Consider the following 25,336-nt stretch of genomic DNA (forward strand, 5'->3'; position numbering starts at 1 on the left):
TTTATTGAGAGAGGAGAGAGGAGAGAGAAACTTGGGATTAAAAAAAAAAAAAAAAAAAAGGAAAATTTCGTTTTCCTAATATTTGTGAATGTCTGCTACTTTGCTTCGTTTTAATTTGGCTTTGAAAGAAAATAACTGTTTCTGTTGAAAACGAGCTCCAAAGGATCTGACCCGTGAAGGAAAGCTAGGGTTTCGATTTTACCCGAATTTTCTCGTGGAGCGGGAAGTTCACATCAGAGATGTTGATCAGGAGATTCGCTTTTCTCTTGAATTTTTAGCTGGATCGGTCTTAGTTAGGTTGTTTTTATTTATTAAAAAAAATTACTTTTTAAAGCTTCAAGGTTCGATAATGGATGATGATTCGTCTATGGTGGCTGACAACGATCAGGATCGGGAGTTTCAGAGCCTTGATGGAAGCCAATCTCCTTCCCCTATGGAGAGAGAGACGCCTCCCCAGATGAATGACCAATCTCCTCCCGAAGGCGGATCGGTTCCACCGCCTCCGTCTTCGGATCCTAATCCGACTAGTTCTCAACCGCAACCTGCTGCTCCTGTTGTGGGACAAGAGCAGCAGCCGCCGCAAGTCGTTGGCCCCAGGTGTGCGCCTACGTATTCGGTGGTCGATGCTTTGATGGATAAAAAAGAGGATGGCCCTGGTCCTAGGTGTGGTCACACCTTGACGGCTGTGCCGGCTGTTGGTGATGAAGGAACGCCTTCTTACATTGGTCCTCGTCTTGTATTGTTTGGTGGTGCCACCGCTCTTGAGGGTAATTCTGGTGGCACCGGAACTCCTACTTCTGCTGGAAGTGCTGGCATTCGTACGTTTACCTTCTTCTCCTTTGCCTCACTTGTTTCATATTCCTTTTTAGTATCTCCGCTCTACATTTCGCTTAGTTCTTCCACTATTCACATCTCTCGGGTAGTTGTTAGTCTCATTCCTTACTCTCAAGGTTCTCTCCTGAACCTATTAAAAACGGTTTACTAGTTTCTGAAGTCTTAACTTTTTTTTATTGAGGCCCTTGTCAACCCCTAACTGTCTGAAGATTTAGCGATTACTATGATCTACTCTGGTTATTTGCCTGCAATCCTTGTGAGTTTGTCTCACTTTAGAAATTTTGGTTCCAAAAGTTTCATCTCTGTTAATTTAACTGGCAGTGTCAGGTGAATGTGTTTTCTCAACTTTTATCGTTTTGAATCTTTTTTTATGTGGAATCAGTAGGGCCAATAGCTTAGTGTAGTAGCAGGCCACACTATTGGCCGTGGAATATTAGATCACTAATTAGATGATAGATTCTTTGTTCTAGCTCTTGTTATTTCTGAAGGTTCCTAGAATTGTTGGTTGATTAAACAATTACGGTGTTCTTTTCTGTGCAGGGCTAGCGGGTGCAACTGCCGATGTTCATTGTTATGATGTACTTTCTAATAAGTGGAGTAGGTGAGCATACAACGTGTATTTCAATGGTTTTTCATCCTTATTACGGAAACTGCATGATATCCTGGCCTTTTTAAAATTCTGAATACCAGTTATTTAAATGAAATGTGGCTGCAGGCTTACACCCTTTGGAGAACCACCAACCCCGAGGGCCGCACATGTAGCAACTGCAGTCGGGACCATGGTAGTTATTCAGGTAGGGAAGAAATGTTGCCTCTAAACTAAGATTGAAATAACTCTTATTCTGGTATTTATTAAACTATATGTATGATTGAAGATGAACATATTAAGTCAGCTATGAAAGTGCCTCTAAATTTGATGTGTGGTGCAGGGTGGAATCGGTCCTGCTGGTTTATCGGCTGAAGACCTTCATGTTCTTGATCTCACTCAACAACGGCCTCGTTGGCACAGGTTTGAAAATAAACCTGTCACCAGTGGCTATTTCGGTTTAAAATTCAGTTTGTTAGTTTGTGTTGATATAGATGATCATGTTCTCTATCCAGGGTTGTTGTTCAGGGTCCTGGGCCAGGACCGCGTTATGGACATGTCATGGCACTTGTGGGACAAAGGTATCTCATGGCAATTGGTGGAAATGATGGTAAGCATTTTTCCACATTGCTTATTTCCACCGTTTATGAAAGGGTATCATATTCTTCTTAAAGCTCCTTGCTTCTTAACTCCATTTCAAACTACCAGGAAAACGTCCACTCGCTGATGTCTGGGCCTTGGATACTGCCGCCAAGCCTTATGAATGGCGTAAGCTGGAACCAGAAGGGGAAGGTCCACCTCCCTGCATGTAAGCTTTATTACACTCTTTTATAATTGTGTGCTTTGCACTGGAGTAATAGTTTTTTCCCTGTTTGTACGTTGTAACTAGGTATGCAACTGCAAGTGCGCGTTCTGATGGTCTTCTTCTCCTCTGTGGTGGAAGGGATGCAAACAGTGTGGTAAGTGAAGAGATTTGTTACAGTTTTTGCCCAATTATCTCTTTGAAAACATACACTGGGCTACTTATTGAGGCACAATGTAGATTATTCACTTTTGCCTATTGTGAAATAGAAATGGGACCGTGAGATTTAGTCAATTTTTATGGAGGTTGAGCTTTTTCACTGAGAAAAGTGAAAGTATTCTATTTCCTCGGCTATAAAATTTATTAATGGTGCAATAAACAATCTGAATTCTTTGTTCCAGAGCAGACGGAGGTGTACCTCTTGTCTGCTAAGTAAATTGATCAAGAGTTTGTTTTTCAGTTATCTGTTTGTACATGATCTTAAAAAGTTGTCAGTTCTGTATAAAGTGAATGAAACTAAATAGACTGCCTTAATCTCGAATGCTTGATTGAGGGGATTAATAGTTTTTCTACGTTTGAATTGATAGCCGCTTGCCAGTGCATATGGACTTGCGAAGCATAGAGATGGACGTTGGGAATGGGCAATAGCCCCTGGTGTGTCACCGTCTTCCAGATATCAGCATGCAGCAGTATGGGATGCTTCTTTCTCTTTGGTTATCTTTTCTGTCCTCAGCAGAATAATTAAATCATTTAATGGATTCTTTAGGTCTTTGTAAATGCAAGACTTCATGTGTCCGGTGGGGCTCTTGGTGGTGGACGCATGGTTGAAGACTCATCCAGTGTTGCAGGTTTGTGCTGTTGGATTTTTCATTGAGGAAATACTCTCGAGTCTTCTGTTGGCCATTGTTGAAATGTGGCTCGTGTATAGACAAGAGCTGTATATAATGGTTTTATACGAAACTTTCATTTGCGGTTCTCTGATTATATCATCTATTGTCTTTGTACAGTATTGGATACTGCAGCAGGTGTATGGTGTGATACGAAATCAGTTGTTACTACTCCTAGAACTGGCAGGTACAGTGCCGATGCAGCTGGTGGTGATGCATCTGTTGAGCTGACTAGGCGTTGTAGGCATGCTGCTGCTGCAGTTGGTGATTTGATATTTATCTACGGTGGTTTACGTGGAGGTAAAGAGAAAATCTAGGCAGAATTTTGTTTATGTACTGTTGTTTAGATTTCACAGTTTCTTGTGCATGCTTCTCAATCAGGATGAATATATATGGTTGGATTGTTCTGTAACTGTGGCATAAGTGATACTGTATATTACTCGTTTTAAACTAGGTATAGTTTTTCGTTAGAGTCTGACACTATCACAGTAAATATCAATTATAGAAAAAATTCCTACATTCTTAAAAAAATAGTTCTCTCTCTCTCTCTCTCTCTCTCTCTCTCTCTTTTAATTCTTACAAATTATGGTTTCACAACTTAATTGTACATTGTTGATACTTTAGGGGTGTTACTCGATGACTTATTGGTTGCTGAAGATCTTGCTGCTGCGGAAACAACATATGCTGCTTCTCATGCTGCTGCAGCTGCAGCAACAAATTCGCCACCAGGTCGATTACCTGGAAGGTATGGGTTTTCAGATGAAAGGAACAGGGAGTTATCTGAATCAGCCTCTGATGGCGCTGTTGTGCTGGGAAGTCCTGTTGCACCCCCTGTAAATGGTGATATGCATACTGATATAAGCTCTGAAAATGCATTACTTCCAGGAACTCGGTTAGCTAACTTCCATAAGTAATGATTGATCTTGTGCTGTAATGTTAACAAAATGATGAATTTAGTGACAACCATCCAACAAAACTTTGTAGGAGAACGAATAAAGGTGTGGAGTATCTTGTTGAAGCATCGGCAGCGGAAGCTGAGGCGATCAGTGCAACATTGGCTGCTGCCAAGGCACGACAAGTCAATGGTGAAGTTGAACTCTCAGATAGGGATGGTGGTGCAGAGGCTACACCTAGTGGGAAGCCTACTTTTTCACTAATCAAGCCAGATTCTATGGGATCAATGAGTGTTAGTCCTGCAGGGATTCGTCTTCATCATAGAGCCGTGAGTGTCATACTTATTTTATAGAATACAATAGAAAATCGTTCAATGTAATTCCGACACCATGTTCTTCATTTACTAGAATTTCTAATCACATAGTGTCACCACTAATGCTTTTTGGTTTATAATGATTCTGGCACTTTGTTATTAGGTGGTGGTTGCTGCAGAAACTGGTGGGGCCTTAGGTGGTATGGTTAGACAGTTATCCATTGATCAATTTGAAAATGAGGGACGGCGTGTCAGTTATGGGACACCAGAAAGTGCAACAGCAGCAAGGAAACTATTAGATAGACAAATGTCAATCAATAGTGTTCCAAAGAAGGTAAAGATTTTGGTAACCCCATAATGTTCTGTAAATTGTTGTGATCCTAGATGTTGAAAAAGAAAATCAGTAATATATTTGGTGAAGTTTATGATGAAAAGGGTACACTCTTGAACTATTCAATACTTTCTGTGGCATTGGTTAATCGTTTGGTAGCTGTGATATAAGTAAGTCAAAAGTACCATAAAATGGTATTTTAAAGGTATACATTACTGGTAACTCATTGGTGAAGATTCTTTTGCATCTTCTGTTTTGTTCAATTAGATATTGTGTGCCTAAAGATTTCAGTTAGTGATTTGGCCAGTGTCTATTTTTGGAGTTCTAACGAAACTGTAACCTAACTATGCCTTAATAGGTTATAGCTCATCTTCTGAAGCCTCGTGGGTGGAAGCCTCCTGTTCGACGCCAGTTTTTCCTAGATTGCAATGAAATAGCTGATCTCTGTGATAGTGCAGAACGTATCTTCGCAAGTGAACCAACTGTTTTACAGCTTAAAGCACCTATAAAAATATTTGGTGATCTGCATGGACAGTTTGGTGATCTTATGCGCCTTTTTGATGAATATGGTTCACCATCTACAGCTGGAGACATATCGTAAGTGCGCTGTTACAAATTCTGACATCATTAAGCAACTCTATTTTTGCTGGGACATTGCTCATTCTGTTGTTACAATTGTCAGATACATTGATTACCTCTTCTTAGGGGACTATGTTGATCGGGGTCAACACAGTCTAGAAACAATCTCCCTTCTGCTTGCACTGAAGGTAGGTCTAAGCGTATAATGTTTGTTTTGACTCGATGGAGGTGTTGTAGTTGCTTAACCATAGAGGGTTTGAGATTCTATATTCGGTACTGCAGGTTGAGTATCAGCATAACGTACACTTAATACGGGGAAACCATGAAGCTGCGGATATTAATGCGCTTTTTGGCTTCCGAATCGAGTGTATCGAGCGAATGGTAATGTATTTTGCTTCTAAATCTCTTGTTTCTATATATATCCCACTCATACCATGGTTGCTTTTCAGGGTGAACGTGATGGAATCTGGGTGTGGCACAGAATAAATCGTTTATTCAATTGGCTACCTCTGGCTGCATCGATCGAGAAGAAAATTATATGTATGCATGGGGGTATTGGTCGTTCTATAAATCATGTTGAGCAGATAGAAAATATTCAACGGCCAATTACAATGGAAGCTGGCTCCATTGTGCTCATGGATTTATTATGGTCAGTCCATATCTCCTATATGTTGTTCTGGTTTTTTTTTTTTTTTTTTTTTTTGTCCAAGTCTTACTAGTTTGTTAATTTGGAATTTTGTAGGTCGGATCCGACTGAAAATGACAGTGTTGAAGGTTTAAGGCCGAATGCTAGAGGCCCTGGATTGGTAACTTTTGGGGTGAGTAATCATCATTCATTTCAACTTTTAAATTTGTCTGAATTTTCATTATTACTTAATTTTATCTATAAAATCAGCTATTATATGTCCTTTGTTCTCGGATATAGATCTGGGATAATATGATATTCATAGCTTTTATCTTGAAACCGCGGAATATAATATAGTTTGTTCACAATATACCATATGAAGAATTGTTAATTGCTTTTGCATTTCATATTTACCTGTTCTGTTATTCATTCACCAAGACTTTGCCATTGCAGCCTGACCGTGTCATGGAGTTCTGCAACAACAATGATCTTCAGTTGATTGTACGTGCACATGAATGCGTAATGGATGGATTTGAGCGTTTTGCTCAGGGGCATTTGATAACACTCTTTTCCGCTACAAACTATTGTGGTATGTGCATGGACTCACTAGCTAGTGCCATAACCTGATGAGATGGTTGATGGAAATATTTTGTTCAATTAATAATATTCTTATATAATCTCAGGTACTGCGAATAATGCTGGGGCTATCTTGGTATTAGGGAGAGATCTTGTAGTGGTTCCTAAGCTCATTCACCCTTTACCTCCAGCACTTTCATCGCCTGAAACTTCACCAGAAAGACATATAGAAGACACATGGATGCAGGTTCCAATTGCTTCACTTCATTACTGGATCTTCGTCTATAGTTTTGACCTGAATAATTGGTACTTAGCATAGCATTTGCTTTTTGCAGGAGCTGAACGCAAATAGGCCAGCAACGCCAACCAGAGGACGCCCACAAAATGCAAACGACCGAGGAGGTTCTCTGGCTTGGATGTGAGACAGACAGAGAGGCACTCGTGCATATACATCCCACTCCCAAAACACTTGTAACATCTGCCTCCTGGTGTTCCTCATGTGTACAGAAAAAGATGAGCGATAGATAAGAAACGATGAGGTTTGGAGATATCAGGGGGGTGTGTAAATTGAGATGTTGAAAGGTTAGAGAAGTCAGTTTTGGTGGTGGTTAGTAGTGATTTGTAGAGTTTATTTGTTCGGGCTTTAGTGTCCTCTCTTTCATTTCTATTCAGTCTGCTGCTTTTTTCTACAATATCTTTCTTTTTCCTCTTCAAATTATCTTTTCGTTTTTGTTTGTGGTATAGTTTCTTGGAGAGTGGATACGAGTTGTTAGAATGGTAATGGTTGATTAGTTGGAGGATGGTCTATCGTCTCTTTTAATTCTGTATCATAGAGACGTTGGGGGCTTTTGTGTATTTAAATTATTTAATCCGTTCATACTTTGTAACATTTGTGTTGATATCATGATACGAAAATTTTTCCTGGCTCCTTGGGTTTTCTAAGCTAGACAAAAAGAAAGAAAGAAAGAACTGTGTTTGTTTAAGGTCCTTAAAGCGACGCTGAGTCCGAATGTTGGTTTCTTGGATCATCGGAGTCGTGACTCTAATCACCCGATTTGGATGAGATTTTTGTTTAATACGATGCACTTTGTGGCCACAAGTTAAAAAAGATGTTGATGTTGAGGAATTTGACATCGATGCTGTCATTAACATCCTAAGTCCATCATTACGTCGGTTCAATGTCTATATGCTTTTGTAGGAATATGTCTGAAACCTGCACAACCGCACACTTACAAAGTTTAGGGTTTTTTTAAAATATGTTAAAGAGAGTTTTGAGCGTGATGTTGTGATATTATCCAGTAACATACTAACATCCGTATAGATGATGTCTTGACTGCTAAATTTTATAATGCTGTGGTTCATATAGTAATTGAAAGTTGAAATGTTTATTTGTCCGTCCGGTGACAAAGTTTGGACTTTGGATTGTTGTACGTCATTTTTTCAACTGCCTTACACACATACTATACGAAAAGGTTTCCTTAGTTTAACTTAGGTAAAAATAACAAAAAAAAAAAACAAATATGTAAATGTCCGTACGATTAGGGTGATGGGTTCTGTACTATAGATTATAAAATTTATGTTTTGATTTGTGTGGTAGACTAGACTGAAACAGTAACATAGTTCTGTACGGAGGTCTGTGTGCACAAGTGCTGAGGCTATATTAATCTTTGTCAATTACAGACACGACGTAAAGGAGCAGCTGAAAGGAAAAGTTGAATTAATTAGTTTTTTTTTTTATCATTCGTTAATCATGTGGATATTCCTGATTAAGAGCAACATTATTAGTGGTATCTTAGTCTAATGCATATCTTAGTCTAAGATTTGGCTAAGATACCATCAATCTAAGTAGAATAGTTAAATAACTATAATACCAATTAAATTCCTAGCGGCTCCAGCTCATAAAAGACTAACGCAACACTCCAATGGAGGGGAGGGCTTAACTAGTACCCAGCTTACTGGGCTAGGTTCGACTCTGTACCACTTTTCCATTTCTTTATTATCCTCTTTAGCCCCCAAAGCTCGAACTGCAAAGCACCATTATTTTTTTGTTAACAGTATATATGACATGGATCCCTCTGCAAATAAACAACAAGTCATTTTTCTACGTTTTCCTCTCTTTCTGAAGGTGAAGAGAGTAAAAAATACACTTAAGAACTGAGTGATCATCAAAAGGTGGTAATGGAGACAGTAAAAGATATATTGAAAGAAGGGATGAGAGTAGCGAATGAAGATCCGAGAAGAGTAATTCATACTTTCAAAGTGGGACTTGCTCTTGTTTTGGTCTCTTCCTTCTATTATTACCAACCTTTCGGGCCTTTCACCGATTTCCTCGGTATCAATGCAATGTGGGCTGTCATGACCGTCGTTGTTGTCTTTGAATTCTCTGTTGGTACATGTGACCCCTTTCATCTTTTTTTTACCATTTGAATATCTTGCTAGATTTTGTTTTTGCTGTAAACGTGTGCATGGTAATAAATGGTTAAGTTGTATTAGATTCTTAGCTATAGTTTTAGATTTGAAGAGGGTATTTAACTTTTGTTTGGAGTGTGTTTAGGGGCAACACTTGGGAAAGGACTAAATAGAGGAGTGGCAACACTAGTAGCAGGAGGACTAGGAATTGGAGCTCATCACCTAGCAAGTTTGTCAGGTGCAACAGTAGAACCAATTCTTTTGGTCATGATGGTTTTTGTGCAAGGTAAAACCCCGATAACACTCATCCATTACTAGATTACCATGCAGTTCCAGGTTCTTGGTGCTAGAGACTAGATCAGATATGTTAAGTCTCTTCCACAGCATCCAAAATTGAACTCGTGATCTTGAGGCAATATTCCTTTTTGCAAGCTCTCCTACCTAGTATTGTACACTTGTAGACCCGTATTCAATTTCATACATATCATATCTACAAGATTGAACGAGGAGTAATGGTAGTCTATATATATGTGTGCAGCTGCGTTGTCCACGTTCTTGAGGTTCTTCCCACGTGTGAAAACAAAATTTGATTACGCGATATTGATATTCATATTGACGTTCGCACTGATATCGTTGTCGGGGTTTAAAGATGAAGAGATATTGGATTTGGCGGAAAGCAGAATATCGACAGTGGTGATTGGAGGATTCTGTTGCGTCCTGATATCTATTTTTGTCTGCCCTGTTTGGGCTGGACAAGATCTTCATTCTCTCCTTGCCTCTAACTTTGACACTCTCTCCCACTTCCTCCAAGGTTTCTCTCTCTCTCTCTCTCTTTGTCTCTCTCTCTCTCTCTTTAGGTTAACTATATATAATACCTCAAAACATCATGCACTAAACAAATTTTGTTTTCTAAACATATTGGTTATTCAAAAATCTTCCTTAAAATAGCTCCTTAAAAAAGATTTAAGAAGTGTTTTAAATAATTTTGTGATATTCGGTTATGAAACTAAAAGTGGAAATTGGCAGATTTTGGGGACGAATATTTTGAAGCGAGAGAGAAGGGGGACTACAAAGTTGTGGAGAAGAGTGGAAGGAATCTTGAAAGATTTAATAGTCTTCTTGACTCAAAAGGCGATGAAGAAGCTTTGGTGACTACACTCTCTATCTCCCGTAGTACCGCTTCACCTTTAAAGTACATAATACCAATTTTGAAACAACTTGGATTAATGATTTTGCATTGATGTGTGTTCATTTTCATTTAGGCTAATTTCGCAGAATGGGAACCACCTCATGGCAAATTTAGGTTTAGGCATCCATGGAAACAATATCTTGCCGTGGGTGCATTACTCCGTCAGTGTGCCAACAGGATTGATGCCTTGAATTCATACATCAACTCAGATTTTCAGGTATTTCTAACCTTTTTTTTTTTGTTAGGCTTTTGCAGTCGTATAATAACATAATAAAGTTCTTGGTCTATGCATGTTTATATGGTAGTTGTTTAATTTTATATGGATGTTATGCATAATATATTCGTTCCCTTACATTCTTTTTGTATTAGATCCCAATGGACATAAAAATGAGACTAGAAGAACCATTAAGAAGAATGACCTCGGAGTCGGGGAGGTCAATGCAAGAAGTGTCCATCTCATTAAAGAAAATGATAAAATCATCTTCTTCAGATATCCATGTCTTCAACTCACAATCTGCCTGCAAAGCTCTTTCTAATTTACTAAAATCAGGCATCTTGAATGATGTCGAGCCTCTTCAAATGGTCTCATTGATGACGACAGCCTCCCTGCTCATAGATATCGTCAACTTAACCGAAAAAATCTCAGAATCCGTACATGAGCTTGCAACCGCTGCAAGATTTAAGAACAAGATGAGGCCCACCGTATACTCGGATTCCGGAAGCATTAGTGGTCGTGCGGCCATGCCAATAGAATCTCATGAAGATGGTCATGGTGTCACAGTTTTGAACGATGTTGATGCATCAAACAATGTTGATAATTCGCTTGGATCAGAGAACTCATGTCATCATGTCGCCATCAAGATTGTTGAAGATGGTGAAATACATGCACATACGAGTTTGTTAGAAGATATGAGGAGGAATGATCGTCTCCACTGAGTAGTGATCGTTCCTCTCATTCCTCATTTTATGAGTATCAGTGTTTTGTACCCGCAAGATTATAGAGGTCAGACCATCGGTTGGTATATAACGTATACGGGTATTTCAACTTTGAAGTTTCCAGACTACTTAAAGGTTACAAACATTGTAGCCTTCCAATAATTTTAAACTATTGGTCACACATTCTTTTTTTTCTTTTTGGTGACACTGCAATCGGCAAGAAACTTACTTGTTCGGTGAAATGTATGAGTCATTAATTATATGAATGTTCAGGTGACCAATTATCTCACAAAAGTCAAACTTTCATACTTGCATGAGTTAGAAACATTAAAGAGAGATCACGTTCAGTACGTACGTTAAAAGATTTTATATAAGAAACATAATCTGGAAATCGTATTTTTTAGGTTAGATTTTTATATATATTATATATGAAAGGTGCCTTTGTACGATTGGGCAAATGGGTTCCGTACGTTGATGCCAACTTGGCGTGTGACTCGGTGCAAAACGCACCATTTTGCGCTATCTAGCTACGTCCGCGTTTTAACCATTACCTTTTCATTTAATGTTATTTTTTCCCCTTAGACAAATCTATTGATCTCTTTGCTGTGAGAGATGATACACAATATGACAATACATGGTCCGAAACTTCCTTGTTGACAACCAAAAAATAAAATAAAAAATATCTCACTTCAATTTTTTCCTGTTAGTAATTAACAATAAAAACTCGTAATCTATATGTCGGTTTTCGTATTAAATAAAAAAGAAGAAGAAGAAGAATATAAGATTAATGGACAATTGGTTGTCATAATATAAGGTAGGTCTAAGAATGTGGTGAAAGTAACATATGTGAATGAGCAAATGAAAGGATATATATTAGCCAACTTGGAATGATGAGAGAAACGATGGAATAAATTGACAAATTGTGATTAGTCTTTTTAAAGTTATTTTGGAGTTTGTCATGGTTGGTAAATGTCAATTACGTAATATAATAGACTGTTTATTTCAGTATTATTTGTTACTCACAAGAAATGTTCATATTCGGACAAAGCTTTAAAAGTATCTCTATTTGATAACACGTCTAAATTAAATACTATGAATATTTTTCACTGAGTTTTATAAACAAAGACTAGCTATATATATAATTCGTGCATTAAGTTTTTTTTTTAAGACAATTTTTTCCTGTCAAATGAAAGAGTTGTGAATCACGAAATTTAATGAACTTAATAAAGATTAAAATGTACAGGTATCAACTTTTAAAAATGGTTAGAAATCAAATATTGTTGGATAGCACTATTTCTTTTTTTATACAAAAGAAAAACTTTTGGACGTGAACTTTTTATTGGCAATTTTGGAAATAAAATTTAAAAATGAAAATAAAGCAATTAGCTACTAATAGTCTCTTTTAAATATCGGATTAAATAAGCACCAAAGTAGAATTTGGTCACGTAAGTAGTCTCTGCCTCTAATTAATAAAACGCTGTCTCTAATTAATATATTTTCTCATTTTCAATTTTTTTTTTAACCTTCAACGTTCGAAGTACAACGCATCACTATTTTTTTACTCTTAATAATAAAATAAAATTTCACGAGTTCCAAACAGAACTCGTTAACGCTCTTTATAAATATTCGTCGATCCATCTACTCATAAAACAACAACAAGTGATCCTTTCTACTTCTTCCTCTCCTCTTTCTGAAACTCATCAGAGAGTTGAGTGATTATCACAGAAGGGGTGTGATGGAGAAAGTGAGAGAGATAGTGAGAGAAGGGAGGAGAGTAGGGAATGAAGATCCGAGAAGAGTAGTTCATGCTTTCAAAGTGGGACTTGCTCTTGCGTTTGTCTCTTCCTTTTATTATTACCAACCTCTCTACGATAACTTCGGTGTCAATGCAATGTGGGCTGTTATGACCGTAGTTGTCGTCTTTGAATTCTCTGTAGGTCAGTATCACTCATATGTAACCAGCATCAGTCACTTTCTAATATGTGAAGATGTCTAGTATCTAGGGAGAATATATGGTTTAATTAGTTGTATTGAAAGATTTTCTAACTTTGGTATGGTGTGTAATCAGGGGCGACACTTGGGAAAGGGATAAATAGAGCAGTGGCAACATTAGTAGCAGGAGGACTAGGGATTGGAGCGCATCACCTAGCAAGTTTGTCAGGTGCAACAGTAGAACCCATTCTTCTCGCCATCTTTGTCTTTATCCTAGGTAACCCTCGTAATTACTTATATACGCCTGCCTATAGTTTTCTCAAAGAAGAATATATATGCTAATGGTGTAATATTAATATACATGTGCAGCTGCATTGTCGACGTTCGTGAGGTTCTTCCCGCGGGTGAAGGCAAGATACGATTATGGGGTGTTGATATTCATACTGACATTCGCACTGATATCAGTATCAGGGTTTAGAGAGGACGAGATATTGGATTTAGCACATAAGAGACTATCGACAGTGATGATGGGAGGAGTTAGCTGCGTGCTTATCTCTATCTTTGTCTGCCCTGTCTGGGCTGGACAAGACCTTCATTCTCTTCTTGCCTCCAACTTTGACACACTTGCCCACTTCCTTCAAGGTTTGTCTTTTTCTTTGGGGTTCATATTACATATATAATAATAATACCTCGAAAAAAAACCCCCCAAAAGTTTGTAAGTATTTTTGAAATTTCTGCTGTATATATATTCATTAAAAAAAGTGGGAATTTGGCAGAATTTGGGGAGGAATATTTTGAAGCGACAGAGGATAGGGACATGAAAGAGGTGGAGAAGAGGAGAAGGAATCTTGAGAGATATAAAAGTGTTCTCAACTCAAAAAGCAATGAAGAAGCTTTGGTGGGTTACTCTCTAGCTAGTACTCATCATCGCTTGATCACTTGTATAATTATACCCTTTTTTTGAACTAACTTGGACATATCTTTTGTTAACTGTGTGTGGTCAGGCTAATTTCGCAAAATGGGAACCACGTCACGGCGTATTTAGATTTAGGCATCCATGGAAACAGTACCTTTCCGTGGGTGCATTACTCCGGCAATGTGCTTACCGTATTGATGCCTTGAATTCTTCCATCAACTCTGATATGCAGGTATTACTATTTACTTCTTTTACTTTGTTTCAGATTTTAAATTAAACAGAATATGACATAAGAAAAATTCTAAACAGAGGATACTTTTACATGTAAATATAATTAAAAATGAAACACGACATATAAGTCCATATTATATATGGTCCTTCTAACAGTTTGTTTTGTTTTTCTATTAGATTCCAATGGACGTAAAGAAAAAGTTAGAAGAACCATTAAGAAGAATGAGCTCGGAGTCAGGGAAGGCAATGAAAGAAATGTCCAATTCATTAAAGAAAATGACAAAATCATCTTCATCGGATATCCATGTAGTAAACTCACAATCTGCATGCAAAACTCTTTCAACTTTACTTAAATCAGGCGTCTTAAACGATGTTGAGCCTCTTCAAATGATCTCACTGATGACTACAGTCTCTCTGCTCATTGACATTGTTAATTTTACGGAAAAGATCTCAGAATCGTTACATGAGCTTGCATCCGCAGCTAAATTTAAGAACAACAAGATGAAGTCGTCGTCCAAGTCGGATTCCGGAAGCATAAGTAGTGCCGTGCCAATCAAATCTCATGATGATGATGATGATGATGATGGTCATGTTGTTACAATTTTAAGTGATGTTGTTACGTCAAACAACGATGATCATCAATCGCATGGAGTGAGTTCAGTGGACTCCTGTCATCATGTTGCCATAGAGATTGTCGATGATGATTCGATCCATGAAAAACATGAAGAAGATAGTACAAATATACATGTACATACAAGTCGTGTATCATGTGGGATCACTAATGCTAGTGGTCTCTTAGATAGTGGTGATAAAAAAAATTTAATAATTAACTAATTAACTATTTAATTTATCATAGGATTTAAGGGTGGAGCATGGGACTCGTCATGTATATTAAATAAAGTTCCTTTGAACGATATTTCGTTTTTTATCCAACCTATAATTCGACCATATGTATTTTTTCTGTTTTCAGTAATTTAAAAAAAAAAAATCCAAACAAGTTATGTATGCAGTTTTTATTAACTTGATTTTCGGAAATTTATCAGCAAGACATTGCACCGATGTTGTTAATTAGATTACGATATGTATTAGTGTTCTTCTATGAACTAACGCAATATATAAATTATAAAAAGGGTGAAAGTCATTATTTATAAATCAAAACAATATATATATATATATATATATATATATATATATATATGTAATTTATCCTTTTTCATATCTTGACACACCTCATGCGTGTGTAAAACCATTATAGTCCAAAAAAGTAAAGGAAATATGTGTACATGCATGTATCATTTTCATTAGTATTCATTTTTTGAAAAACAGCCAAGAGTTAAATTCATATATTACTCATTAACCTATAAGACATAACGAAGAATTAACTTCAGTCTTCCCCTCTTTACAGCCGGATTGGCTCCCAAAAAAATTGTTATGGTTAGTCTTTTTTGTTCTTTTGTTAAAAGGCTAGAAATCATTAATCTTAAGACAAAAGGGGATAATCAGGAGAAAACATATAAATGACATGCGTATTTTTAAGAGTTTTTTTTCTTCTGCAAAGAGAAATTGATATTGATAAGTGTTTTTATTACGAGGTGTCATTATTAACCCTAGGAAAATATTAGGGAAGGTGCCCATGTTATCGTAAGCTCACGGGCTCTCTCGTGCTCGTTTGTCTATTAGCCCTTTTTTTATGTCCAAAACTGCTTTTTTTCAAAACTCTTGAACTCAATGGGGAGCAATTTAAAGTGGAGGGTAAAATTAAACAAGTAAGTAATTAGGTCTTTGTCTCCATTATTCTATTCCTTACTACTTTTTTTTTTTTTTTAACTCTGGTTTTGTATAAAGATCCGTTATTCCATTAGTTGAATATAATAAGTTGCACCCAACAACAAAAAAAAGCATGTCTTCAAAATTTACTATATTTCATATTGGCGAAAGTTTTTTTGTACTATATTTCATATCATAAACTATGTTGAGAGAATTTAAAATAGGATTAAAGAATTATAATATTTTTGAATTAAGACAAAAATATGATTGAGTTGTGAAATCCGAAACGGGTCAAGAAGCCTAAAGTATAGATCCAATCCAACCATTTAGTCGATAAATATACTTAATCGATCGACTTGATAGAAAATTCACACCAGACATGCATATATGGTAATCAAAATTATGATGAGCTTGAAACCTGAAGGAAGTCTTTAGACTAATTGTTTAAAAATTGATTGATTTGCCTAGTTACTGAGTTTGACACACCACTAGAGACCTCTTCGATCGTTCTAGTTAATTTTAAGTCATGTATCCTCTAAGTGATTGTTTATTTCTTTTCTTTTCTGTCACTTCGAAATTTGCAAGATTAAAAGGACTACAACTAGTATCTAATCAACAACATTCAGGTACGTAACACAAAACATTGCTAAAACTATGCCGTAAAAATGAATATACTGTATAAGTAATGTAGACTATGCAGTCATTGGATTCCAATCTAAAGATTTAAAAACACTTTAATAGACAACTTCACTTATCATGAGTGCTCCACTTACGTATCAAAAGCTCTCAATGAAGATGCACCGCCGTGCACCATCACCGCTAATCGATTATATCAAATTTAATACTAGTATAATCGCCGTAGTTAATCAAGCAGCAAATCTTTTTATATTGTTTAAGGACGTTCCAGATTAAACCAACCATTAAAGAACAAAGTCCAAATCATTGTATATATAAAAAAAATAAAGTCTACTGATAACGACTATAATGCGTATCGCGTCAATTGAATATTTTGTTTATCTTATACTTCCTAAAGTTGCGAATGATGTGATAAGAACCGTACATTTAAAGTGGGGAAAGGTACACACACACTTAAACATTTGTGCCCCAACATTTAAAACGCATTTTAAAATTCTTTCCTTTTGTTGCTTTTGACTTCCGTAATCGTTTTCACACATATCTGTTATATGTTTTTTACTATTTTATCATTTTTTTTGTTGGTAAATCACAATTATCTATCATTAGGAGTGCCAATAAATTGGATTTCTAAAACATTAGCTAGGTGGAGTAGCATTTGACTATTCATCCGTTGTCAACGATACGTATGTTTCAGTTTATATATAGTTGATACAATGATACATTAGTTATAAATAGAACAGTTTCCAAATGACAACAGAAGAATCTATTATTAGGCTATATCTATATGTTCCGGTTGAATATCATCTGTTAATTATAGTATACGAATACGACCCTGTTAGTAAATACATGTTCTGGTTTTGCTCCTGGGCTTATAGATGAGAAACGGCAATGCCAATCTCAGTTCAACTCGACAACGTTTAAAAAACAAAAATTAGCTAGGAAGCCATCCTTACTATATACTATACTTTTAGTCGAGTTTCAGATCAACCTGCATGGTAGTTTTGTTGTTTTTGCTAATTTTAGAGAAAGCAAAATACACAACTCAAAAGTTTTCATGCCCAAATACATTATAGGAAAATGAAAACGAGCGGTTACAAAATTATGAAATTACAATCATACAAACAAGCCAAATAAGTTAATTTCCCGATGCTTGCCAAAATGCCCACTGCATGCGCCTTACAGCTCGTCCTACACGAAATTCAGAATCATACCAATTTACAATTTTAGAACAATTGAGATGACTCAGCTGTATTTAATATGCATAAAAACCATAAATTTCAAGTGGTTGAGATAGAAAAACCACTTACATGGTAATCATCCATGTAATCACGTGGATTGTGCTGCAAAACAAAACAAGCCATTTCCAACATATTCACTCCAAGGTTAGTAAGAAGCTAAGGAGCAAAACTATATAACTGATTTGGTCTCAATATGTACTTACACGTTTGTACCGCCTCCTCCTGTCTCCATATCGGTGGTCCCTTTCCTTCCGTCTGCGCTCGCCTTCTTCCCGTGCTTTTCGAGCTTCCTGTAAAAGTCAATTTGTATGGCAATGTTCGTAACTAAGATATACAGAGAAGATTTGAAAAGATAACAAGCTAGATGTGGTTCGTAAACTACAAACCTCATCTTCTCTAGCTTTTCTTTCTTTCTCAGCTTCCGCAAATAACTCCTTCTCAGACTAGTGTGTATGGCCAAGTATAGAGCATATCAGATTACTACTAAGACATTTTCATATATAAAACCACACGGAAGTTCTCTTTTGCAAAAAGAAGCAAAAAGATATCTCAAGGCTCTGAAATTTACCTCCCTGTGCTGGTCAAAATAGTCATCCACTATGCTTCTTGCATATTGCGGGTCATCGCAGATCAAGATATTGTCAAAGATCGAACCCGCCTTCACCTGCAGTATTAACATCAATTTCTTCATTCAGTTGCACTAGAGAAACTGGGTCTCTCGTCTAAAATGAAGGCTTTTATCTGATCTTTTTGTTTTGTGTTAATCATGAAAGTTCTACCCTAGAAATATGGATGGTCTCTATGTACAAGCTGCATAAATTTGCTAAATTTAACTACTGTATAAAATGTTTATCCATGTTTAGTGATGGAGTGATTAAAAAAGAAAATTGGATAGAATTCAAAAACGCTCTGGAACTTACCTGCCATACTTCAATCCCTGCATATTTTATTGGCTTCAGAACGTAAAGATCTGGATCATCTTCAAATTCTGTGCAAAACCAAGAAGCTCAAGCTTAGTAATTAAGAGAATAAAAATCCATCCTAAAACGCAGATACACACTAGATAGACAGAAACATGCCTGGATTATCTATCCATTGGCTCTTCCATTTTCCCTTGTAGTTTGGGTTCTTGATTCTCTGTAGGAGAGTAATGTTTTGAGAAAATGTCAAATGGTGCAGAAGAAAAACAGGTAATCTATATAACCATTAATGATGATTGTCAAATAATCACCTTTGCTTTCCAAGAACCTTTGTACGCGGCATTTGGGATCTTTGGGGGTTCCCAGAGACCATTCTCTTCCTCATCCCAGTCCTCAGGCTAAACAAGTAGAGAGAGATATCAGACATAAAGCTTTAAGACTATCACAAATTAATGAGTTCCAAAAACTGGTCATAATTTCAGAATTTGCAGTGATTGAGGACGTAGAAAAAATGATGGATATCTTAGACTACTACTGAAAATATTAACAAAATAATCAGTTAAAGATTCCAGTCTAAAAGTAGCATACCTCTTTAGCTTTAGGGTCTGGAATTTCACGCGGAATAGAATCAAAACCCTGGTTTCAAAAGAAAGAAAGAACAAATTGCCTAAATCAAACTAAGATTTAACTGTATGGGAACGGAATAGCTTCCTTTCAGTACAAATAGTCTTTAATTTCTATATTGCTATGAAAGATACCTCGGGTTTGACATCGTTGGGGTCATCAATATACTCTCTATCATCCCAGTCCTCTGGCTGCAAAAACAGATTGGTAAATCTATCAAGCTGAAAGCAAAAAGAATGCAATGTAACTGCATATCTTGCTCTTGATAAGAAATTTCAGTATTTTTCTTGCCACATTATAAGCCTACTGTAATTATCACAGGAAAAGGCTATTCAATCTTGCAAGTGTTTGGTTTAGCAATGCAAATTGCCCAAAGAAAGACTCTTTAAAACCTTACAACCACCTAAGCAGTTACCTTCTTTGCATTCTTGACCTTTATCTTCCTTGGGGGAAGGATGTCCCAGTCTGTGTACATACTGCCAAATTCTCGCTCTTTATTATCAACCAGAACGCTGTAAGAAGCGTCAGGCCGCAGAATAAATGTGTAAAAATGATTTAGTTTGTCTGTTTCGCATTGCAAATCCTTTTTAATCGGATAATTCTGTCCCTGATATGAAAGAATAACATGAAGTTTCTTTGTCTGCGTTCCACATATATCTGGTCCAAACATTAGACTGCATAGAAAAAAGGAATGAACAGTTTTAATGAGAATCTTGAGAGACAACACCTCTAGCTAAAAAAAAAACATGAACGTAACAATCAATTATTTCATTAGTTTATGAAATCTGAAAACATCTCCACATTTTCGTGGGATCAACTAAATCAACAACTTCATAATTGTTCTTCCCACTATAGTCATAGCAACGAGGATAAAACTAAATCTAGGCCGCTTGATTAAGATTGCATGTAACCTTCTAGGAACTGATGTTTACTGAAAAGGCATTACGGTAAAAGGCACAAGATTACCTGTAAGGAGTATCACCACCAAACTGCTTCTGGTTAACATAGCCAGAGAGGAGCTTGATGTAAGCGCCACCACATTCTATGTCTTGTTCAATCTTGACTGAGTACTGGACAACAAGAGTCCGGTTTTTGTTGCTAAACTCAGGAATCTTTGCAGAAATTGCATAATGCTTGGCATCATTATAGGTCTGAATACCTAAACGCATGATGAAAAGTCGGACAAAAATTTCCAATGTTAAACCAAAATAAAATTCCAGTTTTCCTCATGGTAACTTCAAAGATCGAAAGCCAGAATACTCAGTCAAGAACGTCACACTAGAAAAGAGCTTACAAGAACAAAATCAGAGAACTAAAAAGTTGCTTAAGTTGAACCAAATGAAGATCAATTCTAATTTTCCTCAGTTAACTTGAAAGATCGAAAGCAGTACAATTGCTAACTCCATGTCATAGCCCACATAAGAAAAAAGCTAAAGATCCTATACACAACTCGCTGCTGACAAGAACATATTAATGAACAAAAACACTGAATCATAACAAAGATCACAGGGCAATCAGAGATATGAAGCTCTTGCAAAAATCTACTTAGCATAGCAAAAATCAAGTGAATCCCTTAACGCCGAAAAAAAGATAAGGGTTCCGGAATTAGTGATCAAGATAACTAAGCAAATCAAGGGTGGGTGAAAGGAGATACCTTTATTGTCAGGATCGCCGGGCCATTTGCCGGCAGTATGCTTAAAGGTTCCAGCTTTGCCTTCGTTTCTTTTCCAGTCAGACAAGACCCACCTGCTTTTCCATCCACCTGAACAAATCTGACTAAGTTTAATTACATAAATCTTTCAAAAAGAGAAAGAATCCAGAAACCATATAATCGTTATAATAACCAGAAAAGGAAAAGCTTAGAATAGAAATAGAAGATTCTAGTGACTAGTGAGTGATGGATTTGGTTTCAATCTTCACTATCCTAAACAAGTCCAAATCTAACAAGGACAATACTACTTAGTGATTCATAGCAACAAAATTCAAAAGCCAACAAAAAGTGTTAATCGATGTCTTGTTATCCGGAATAGGAAAAAGAGAGAATATAATAAATATCACCTTCGAAATGCTCTTCTAAGAAGATCTCGGAGAAAGCCAAAGGGGCGATAATGAGTAAAGAGAAGAGGAAGAGGGAGACAGAACCGAGCTTTGTTTGAGGTAATCCCATTTTTGGCTGACACTTCTTCACCCTGGTTATTAGTGAGTATTTGTGCTTGTTCTTTTTTTATATATAACAAAGAAGAAGGTTGACTCAGAGTCGTTTCCTTTATTTACAGTATTACCCCCTCTTGAGGTTTTGGAATGATTATTTTCAAAAGTCTTTAGCTGTGTGTTTCATCCTCTCTCAAGTCGTCGCATAAGTGGACTGCGGAATGTTCAAAGTCGTTTTACATACTTCTGCGTGACAAATGGGGCAAGGCAAACCCCTTCAATGGTCCCAACTCTTTATTCCTATATCTCCTATTGTCATCTATGTAAACAAAGTTTGTTTTAACTATAAAAAAAAAAAAGTTTGTTTTAACTCACTGTATATTAATCTATCATTTTTTTTTGCCTGATGTGATGATCATCTTAGCACAATGTTTTATTAGATTATGGTCAATTAAAAAGAAATATATATATGATCAATAATGCAAAATTAACAATGCAGGAAACAAAACAAAAACTCAAAAAGAATTGGTTTCTAGCGAAGAAGACTACATGACATTTATCGGCATCTTGAGCCCAGTCCAGCCCAATAAGCACGAAATGTTTCTTCTCCAGAAGTTTCCACTAACCTCCCTCAGTAAGTCAAAGTGAAAGTACCACACACTCACGTTAGTAATTAATTATGTTTTAATCCTTGAGTTTAAAATTATTTTCAATAAGCACCGAAGGTTTTTTAATTTTTAAAGACAGTTATACCCCTATCTTAATGAACACGTGTGCTGCGCGTGACCTTGATTCAATCCTCATTCACCACCGATGGCCTCCGACGTCCCATGCCTATCCCCGTCGCCGGCTTCGCCGATGGCTACCAGTCGCGTAGACGTCTTCTGGCACGACGGAATGCTCCGACACGACGCCGTAGTAGGCGTCTTCGATTCCGGACACGACCCTGGGTTCCTCGACGTACTGGAGAAGCACCCGGAGAACGCCGATCGCGTCAGGAACATGCTTTCGATTCTCCGACGCGGTCCCATCGCTCCTCATGTCAATTGGTTTTCCGGCCGTCCAGCACTCATATCTGAGCTTCTAATGTTTCACACTTCAGGTAGATCAATCTAAGCTTCGAGAATAAGGGCAGGAAAGAAAGAGTTTTTTTTTTTTGAAATATGTTTCTTAATTTCGGCAATTTAAATTTAGACGAATTCGAGTTTGATCTGTGATACTTGCTTTCGATTTCGATCCTTGAACAGAGTACATTGACAAGTTAGTGGAGGCAGATAAATCAGGAGAAAGGTGTGAAATTGCTGCAGGTACTTTCATGAGCCCAGGCTCGTGGGAAGCTGCCCTTCTTGCAGCTGGAACAACTCTATCAGCAATGCAACATATTCTTGATTGCCATGGGAAAATAGCTTATGCTCTGGTACGCCCACCAGGCCACCACTCACAGCCTACTCAAGCCGATGGGTATTGCTTCCTCAACAATGCGGCTCTTGCTGTCAAGCTGGCATTGAATTCGGGTTCTTGTTCCCGAGTTGCGGTTATTGACATCGATGTGCACTACGGAAATGGCACAGCTGAAGGGTTCTATACATCTGATAAGGTTCTTACGGTGTCACTCCATATGAACCATGGGTCATGGGGCTCGTCTCACCCGCAGAAAGGATCAATTGATGAACTTGGTGAAGACGTGGGATTGGGTTACAACCTGAATGTCCCTTTACCTAATGGCACGGGTGACCGGGGATATGAATATGCCATGACTGAGCTGGTGGTTCCTGCAGTGAGAAGGTTTGGACCCGATATGGTTGTTCTCGTTGTTGGTCAAGACTCTAGTGCTGTGAGTTCTTTCTTTGCCGAAAGCTTAATCGTTTTTCCTTTAGCATTCAAACCCAATCAGCCCTATAATGCTCTAATAACCACAAAAGGAAACAAACACACTTGCACTGACATCATGTTTGCCATAGGTTGGTTATAATCGAGACCTAACTATTTACAGAGTCTGCAGGTTCGGTACTCCATTAGGATCATTCATTAATCACAGTTTTATATAGCTGTTTATGGTTCATGTAACTTATTCCGGACTAGAAAAGTCTGTCTAGGCACTCCTGCAGGGTTTATTTTCTTGGTTAGGGGTAACTAGATAACTTATATAAGCTGCTCCGTTGACTCTGCTGTGTAAGTCTTCATAAGTTAGAAGTGCTATCAGCCACATTAATTCTTTAACATTCAGTTAACAAAAGCTAGATACAGAATTAGTACAATTAGAAATTAATCAATGTGGGAAGAGGTTGTTGAGCGATTAGGGTATTGGTCTGGCATTGGAAGAGTGTTTTTAGGCTTATCTCAAATGCATACAAGGTTTTGCATTCCTTTGCTTCAGTTTGTTCTTTCATCTCCATTTGTATCCATCATTAGTATTCACCCAAGGGTTTTGAGGTGCTGACAGATAACCACTTTTTTACTGTCTGGATCTGCAGTTTGATCCAAACGGGAGACAAAGCCTGACGATGAATGGATACAGAAGGATTGGGCAGATAATGAGGGGGGTGGCAGAGGAGCACAGCCATGGAAGGTTGCTTATGGTGCAAGAAGGCGGGTATCATGTTACATATGCAGCGTACTGCCTCCACGCCATGCTAGAAGGCGTGCTGAAGATACCAGAACCGCATCTAGCGGATCCGATCGCTTATTATCCCGAAGAAGAAGCTATTGCTGTTGCAGCTGTGGACTCGATAAAAAAGTACCACTCCGAATTTGTTCCATTTCTCAGAGGAACTTGAAGATGTGTCGTATGAATGAGTTTTACGATGTGTTTCGTTGTGTTATGACCTTTTTGGAACAAATCTAGGTCCAATTGTAGATTGAGATTATGGCTATAGAATCACAAGTTTAGACTTTTCTGCCAGTCCAAATCGCCGCATATGTATATGTTGAGCTGCAAAGGCTCTTTCAGGCGACAGCTTATTCACACGATCATATGATTTGTTCTTTTGAGTTTTTTTTTTTTTTTTTTGGTAGTGAAGGGAATATAATACTTCTTTTGCCAAAAGAGATTTGATAATATATACTCTCTATGATCAAGATTCTATAAAAATGCAATTAGCTCCAAATAAGAAACACATAGGATAGTGCGGGGATCATTTTTGTGCGGGTCCTTGAGAATGCATGTCAACCTCGTGGAAATATGTCAGGATAAGATTGGTATTCTCTCGTCTTCTAGATCATGTTTCCCCCTCGTCCTTCTATGAAAACTTGTAAGACATATATGTGTGTTGCCTTGATTCCAAATACTAATTTACATGCATGTGCTCAGTGCTTCTTTAAAAAAAGGCAGTTTATTTACTTCCGTTGTTCCATAAAATTAGAGCTCTTATAACGAATTTTCTTACAAAACCATATATAGTATCTTTATTTGTATATGAGTTTTTTAGTTGTTTTTAACTCTTAACAAGGACAAAATATTAAATATTACTATTAAAAATAAGTTTGCATCGCAAATAATATAAAACATCTATTTTTAGGAAACAATTTCTTTCCTAGACCTACTATAATATTAAAAACGGATGAAGTAATAAATGACGTTTTGTGGATTTATGTGTTCACTTAGCTTGCAGAATGAATCCTTCTTGGATTTTAATGAACTTTTAAAAACTCAATTTCGAGTCATTGAAACCAATCCTGTGCACATGTTTATGTTTTAAAGAAAATGACAAAACGAATTACATCTTTATAAAAAATTGTCCAATTTATGTATATTTTGGGGTCAAATGTCCAATTACGTATCGTTTTCAACTGTTCCTGAATGGATGTATAGCAGCTTTCTGTATACAAAATTTGGAGTTAATGAAGTGAATGTTATATATATATATATATAATGTGTTAATATATAGTTTTGTTTTTTCAACTTTTCACGTGTGTTAACTCTGGCTATGTAAACAATTTTACGATTGATGTTAACCAAGT

The 25,336-nt window shown here is 37.1% G+C and overlaps 5 protein-coding genes across 5 annotated transcripts; 4 read left to right on the plus strand and 1 right to left on the minus strand.

Annotated features, from left to right (window-relative positions):
• Window positions 1-59: 59 nt before the first annotated feature.
• Window positions 60-7,355, plus strand: LOC17900203 (serine/threonine-protein phosphatase BSL2). The gene is made up of 21 exons (XM_006303831.2): window positions 60-818; window positions 1,375-1,435; window positions 1,550-1,628; window positions 1,764-1,843; window positions 1,936-2,030; window positions 2,129-2,228; window positions 2,310-2,379; window positions 2,810-2,911; window positions 2,989-3,070; window positions 3,230-3,409; window positions 3,734-4,001; window positions 4,094-4,331; window positions 4,480-4,650; window positions 5,006-5,244; window positions 5,330-5,414; window positions 5,509-5,607; window positions 5,676-5,875; window positions 5,969-6,044; window positions 6,305-6,440; window positions 6,535-6,674; window positions 6,763-7,355. Exons 1-21 carry the CDS (start codon window positions 350-352, stop codon window positions 6,847-6,849), a joined length of 3,057 nt encoding a protein of 1,018 aa, XP_006303893.1. The 5' UTR covers window positions 60-349; the 3' UTR covers window positions 6,850-7,355.
• A 1,148-nt stretch (window positions 7,356-8,503) lies between these two features.
• On the plus strand, window positions 8,504-11,238 carry LOC17899133 (aluminum-activated malate transporter 1). The gene is made up of 6 exons (XM_006306280.2): window positions 8,504-8,816; window positions 8,982-9,122; window positions 9,375-9,647; window positions 9,863-9,984; window positions 10,099-10,242; window positions 10,395-11,238. The coding sequence occupies exons 1-6, from the start codon at window positions 8,606-8,608 to the stop codon at window positions 10,959-10,961; spliced, it is 1,458 nt and encodes a 485-aa protein (XP_006306342.1). The 5' UTR covers window positions 8,504-8,605; the 3' UTR covers window positions 10,962-11,238.
• A 1,458-nt stretch (window positions 11,239-12,696) lies between these two features.
• On the plus strand, window positions 12,697-14,853 carry LOC17898891 (aluminum-activated malate transporter 2; the record flags this gene model as incomplete). Its single annotated transcript, XM_006303661.2, has 6 exons — window positions 12,697-12,898; window positions 13,030-13,170; window positions 13,263-13,535; window positions 13,670-13,791; window positions 13,898-14,041; window positions 14,218-14,853. Coding segments are annotated over exons 1-6 (1,518 nt in total), but the record flags the coding sequence as incomplete, so codon positions are not given.
• Window positions 14,854-17,374: 2,521 nt separating this feature from the next.
• Window positions 17,375-21,466, minus strand: LOC17899047 (calreticulin-3). The gene is made up of 14 exons (XM_023789414.1): window positions 21,284-21,466; window positions 20,880-20,987; window positions 20,192-20,384; window positions 19,641-19,899; window positions 19,360-19,416; window positions 19,190-19,237; window positions 18,913-18,999; window positions 18,761-18,818; window positions 18,602-18,669; window positions 18,250-18,345; window positions 18,068-18,124; window positions 17,885-17,971; window positions 17,751-17,783; window positions 17,375-17,631 (listed from the first exon to the last, which is right to left on the minus strand). The coding sequence occupies exons 1-14, from the start codon at window positions 21,390-21,392 to the stop codon at window positions 17,620-17,622; spliced, it is 1,272 nt and encodes a 423-aa protein (XP_023645182.1). The 5' UTR covers window positions 21,393-21,466; the 3' UTR covers window positions 17,375-17,619.
• Window positions 21,467-22,162: 696 nt separating this feature from the next.
• On the plus strand, window positions 22,163-24,293 carry LOC17897427 (histone deacetylase 8). The gene is made up of 3 exons (XM_006304957.2): window positions 22,163-22,478; window positions 22,624-23,210; window positions 23,851-24,293. Exons 1-3 carry the CDS (start codon window positions 22,190-22,192, stop codon window positions 24,151-24,153), a joined length of 1,179 nt encoding a protein of 392 aa, XP_006305019.1. The 5' UTR covers window positions 22,163-22,189; the 3' UTR covers window positions 24,154-24,293.
• The last annotated feature ends 1,043 nt before the right edge of the window (window positions 24,294-25,336 follow it).

The sequence above is a fragment of the Capsella rubella genome, unplaced genomic scaffold (genome assembly GCF_000375325.1).
Source record: "Capsella rubella cultivar Monte Gargano unplaced genomic scaffold, Caprub1_0 scaffold_1, whole genome shotgun sequence".
Classification (NCBI taxonomy): domain Eukaryota; kingdom Viridiplantae; phylum Streptophyta; class Magnoliopsida; order Brassicales; family Brassicaceae; genus Capsella; species Capsella rubella.

Excerpts from the sequence above, each read along its gene's own strand:
- LOC17900203 (XM_006303831.2), top strand. The coding sequence starts at position 350 with ATGGATGATGATTCGTCTATGGTGGCTGACAACGATCAGGATCGGGAG. Across the intron at positions 2,031-2,128 it reads GGCAATTGGTGGAAATGATG|GAAAACGTCCACTCGCTGAT; the intron begins GTAAGCATTTTT and ends TCAAACTACCAG. Across the intron at positions 2,912-2,988 it reads CCAGATATCAGCATGCAGCA|GTCTTTGTAAATGCAAGACT; the intron begins GTATGGGATGCT and ends TGGATTCTTTAG.
- LOC17899133 (XM_006306280.2), top strand. The coding sequence starts at position 8,606 with ATGGAGACAGTAAAAGATATATTGAAAGAAGGGATGAGAGTAGCGAAT. Across the intron at positions 9,985-10,098 it reads AAGGCGATGAAGAAGCTTTG|GCTAATTTCGCAGAATGGGA; the intron begins GTGACTACACTC and ends ATTTTCATTTAG. Across the intron at positions 10,243-10,394 it reads ACATCAACTCAGATTTTCAG|ATCCCAATGGACATAAAAAT; the intron begins GTATTTCTAACC and ends TTTTTGTATTAG.
- LOC17899047 (XM_023789414.1), bottom strand. The coding sequence starts at position 21,392 with ATGGGATTACCTCAAACAAAGCTCGGTTCTGTCTCCCTCTTCCTCTTC. Across the intron at positions 19,900-20,191 it reads GGTGGTGATACTCCTTACAG|TCTAATGTTTGGACCAGATA; the intron begins GTAATCTTGTGC and ends TTTTCTATGCAG. Across the intron at positions 17,972-18,067 it reads GAAAAGCTAGAGAAGATGAG|GAAGCTCGAAAAGCACGGGA; the intron begins GTTTGTAGTTTA and ends TGACTTTTACAG.
- LOC17897427 (XM_006304957.2), top strand. The coding sequence starts at position 22,190 with ATGGCCTCCGACGTCCCATGCCTATCCCCGTCGCCGGCTTCGCCGATG. Across the intron at positions 22,479-22,623 it reads TCTAATGTTTCACACTTCAG|AGTACATTGACAAGTTAGTG; the intron begins GTAGATCAATCT and ends ATCCTTGAACAG. Across the intron at positions 23,211-23,850 it reads TTGGTCAAGACTCTAGTGCT|TTTGATCCAAACGGGAGACA; the intron begins GTGAGTTCTTTC and ends CTGGATCTGCAG.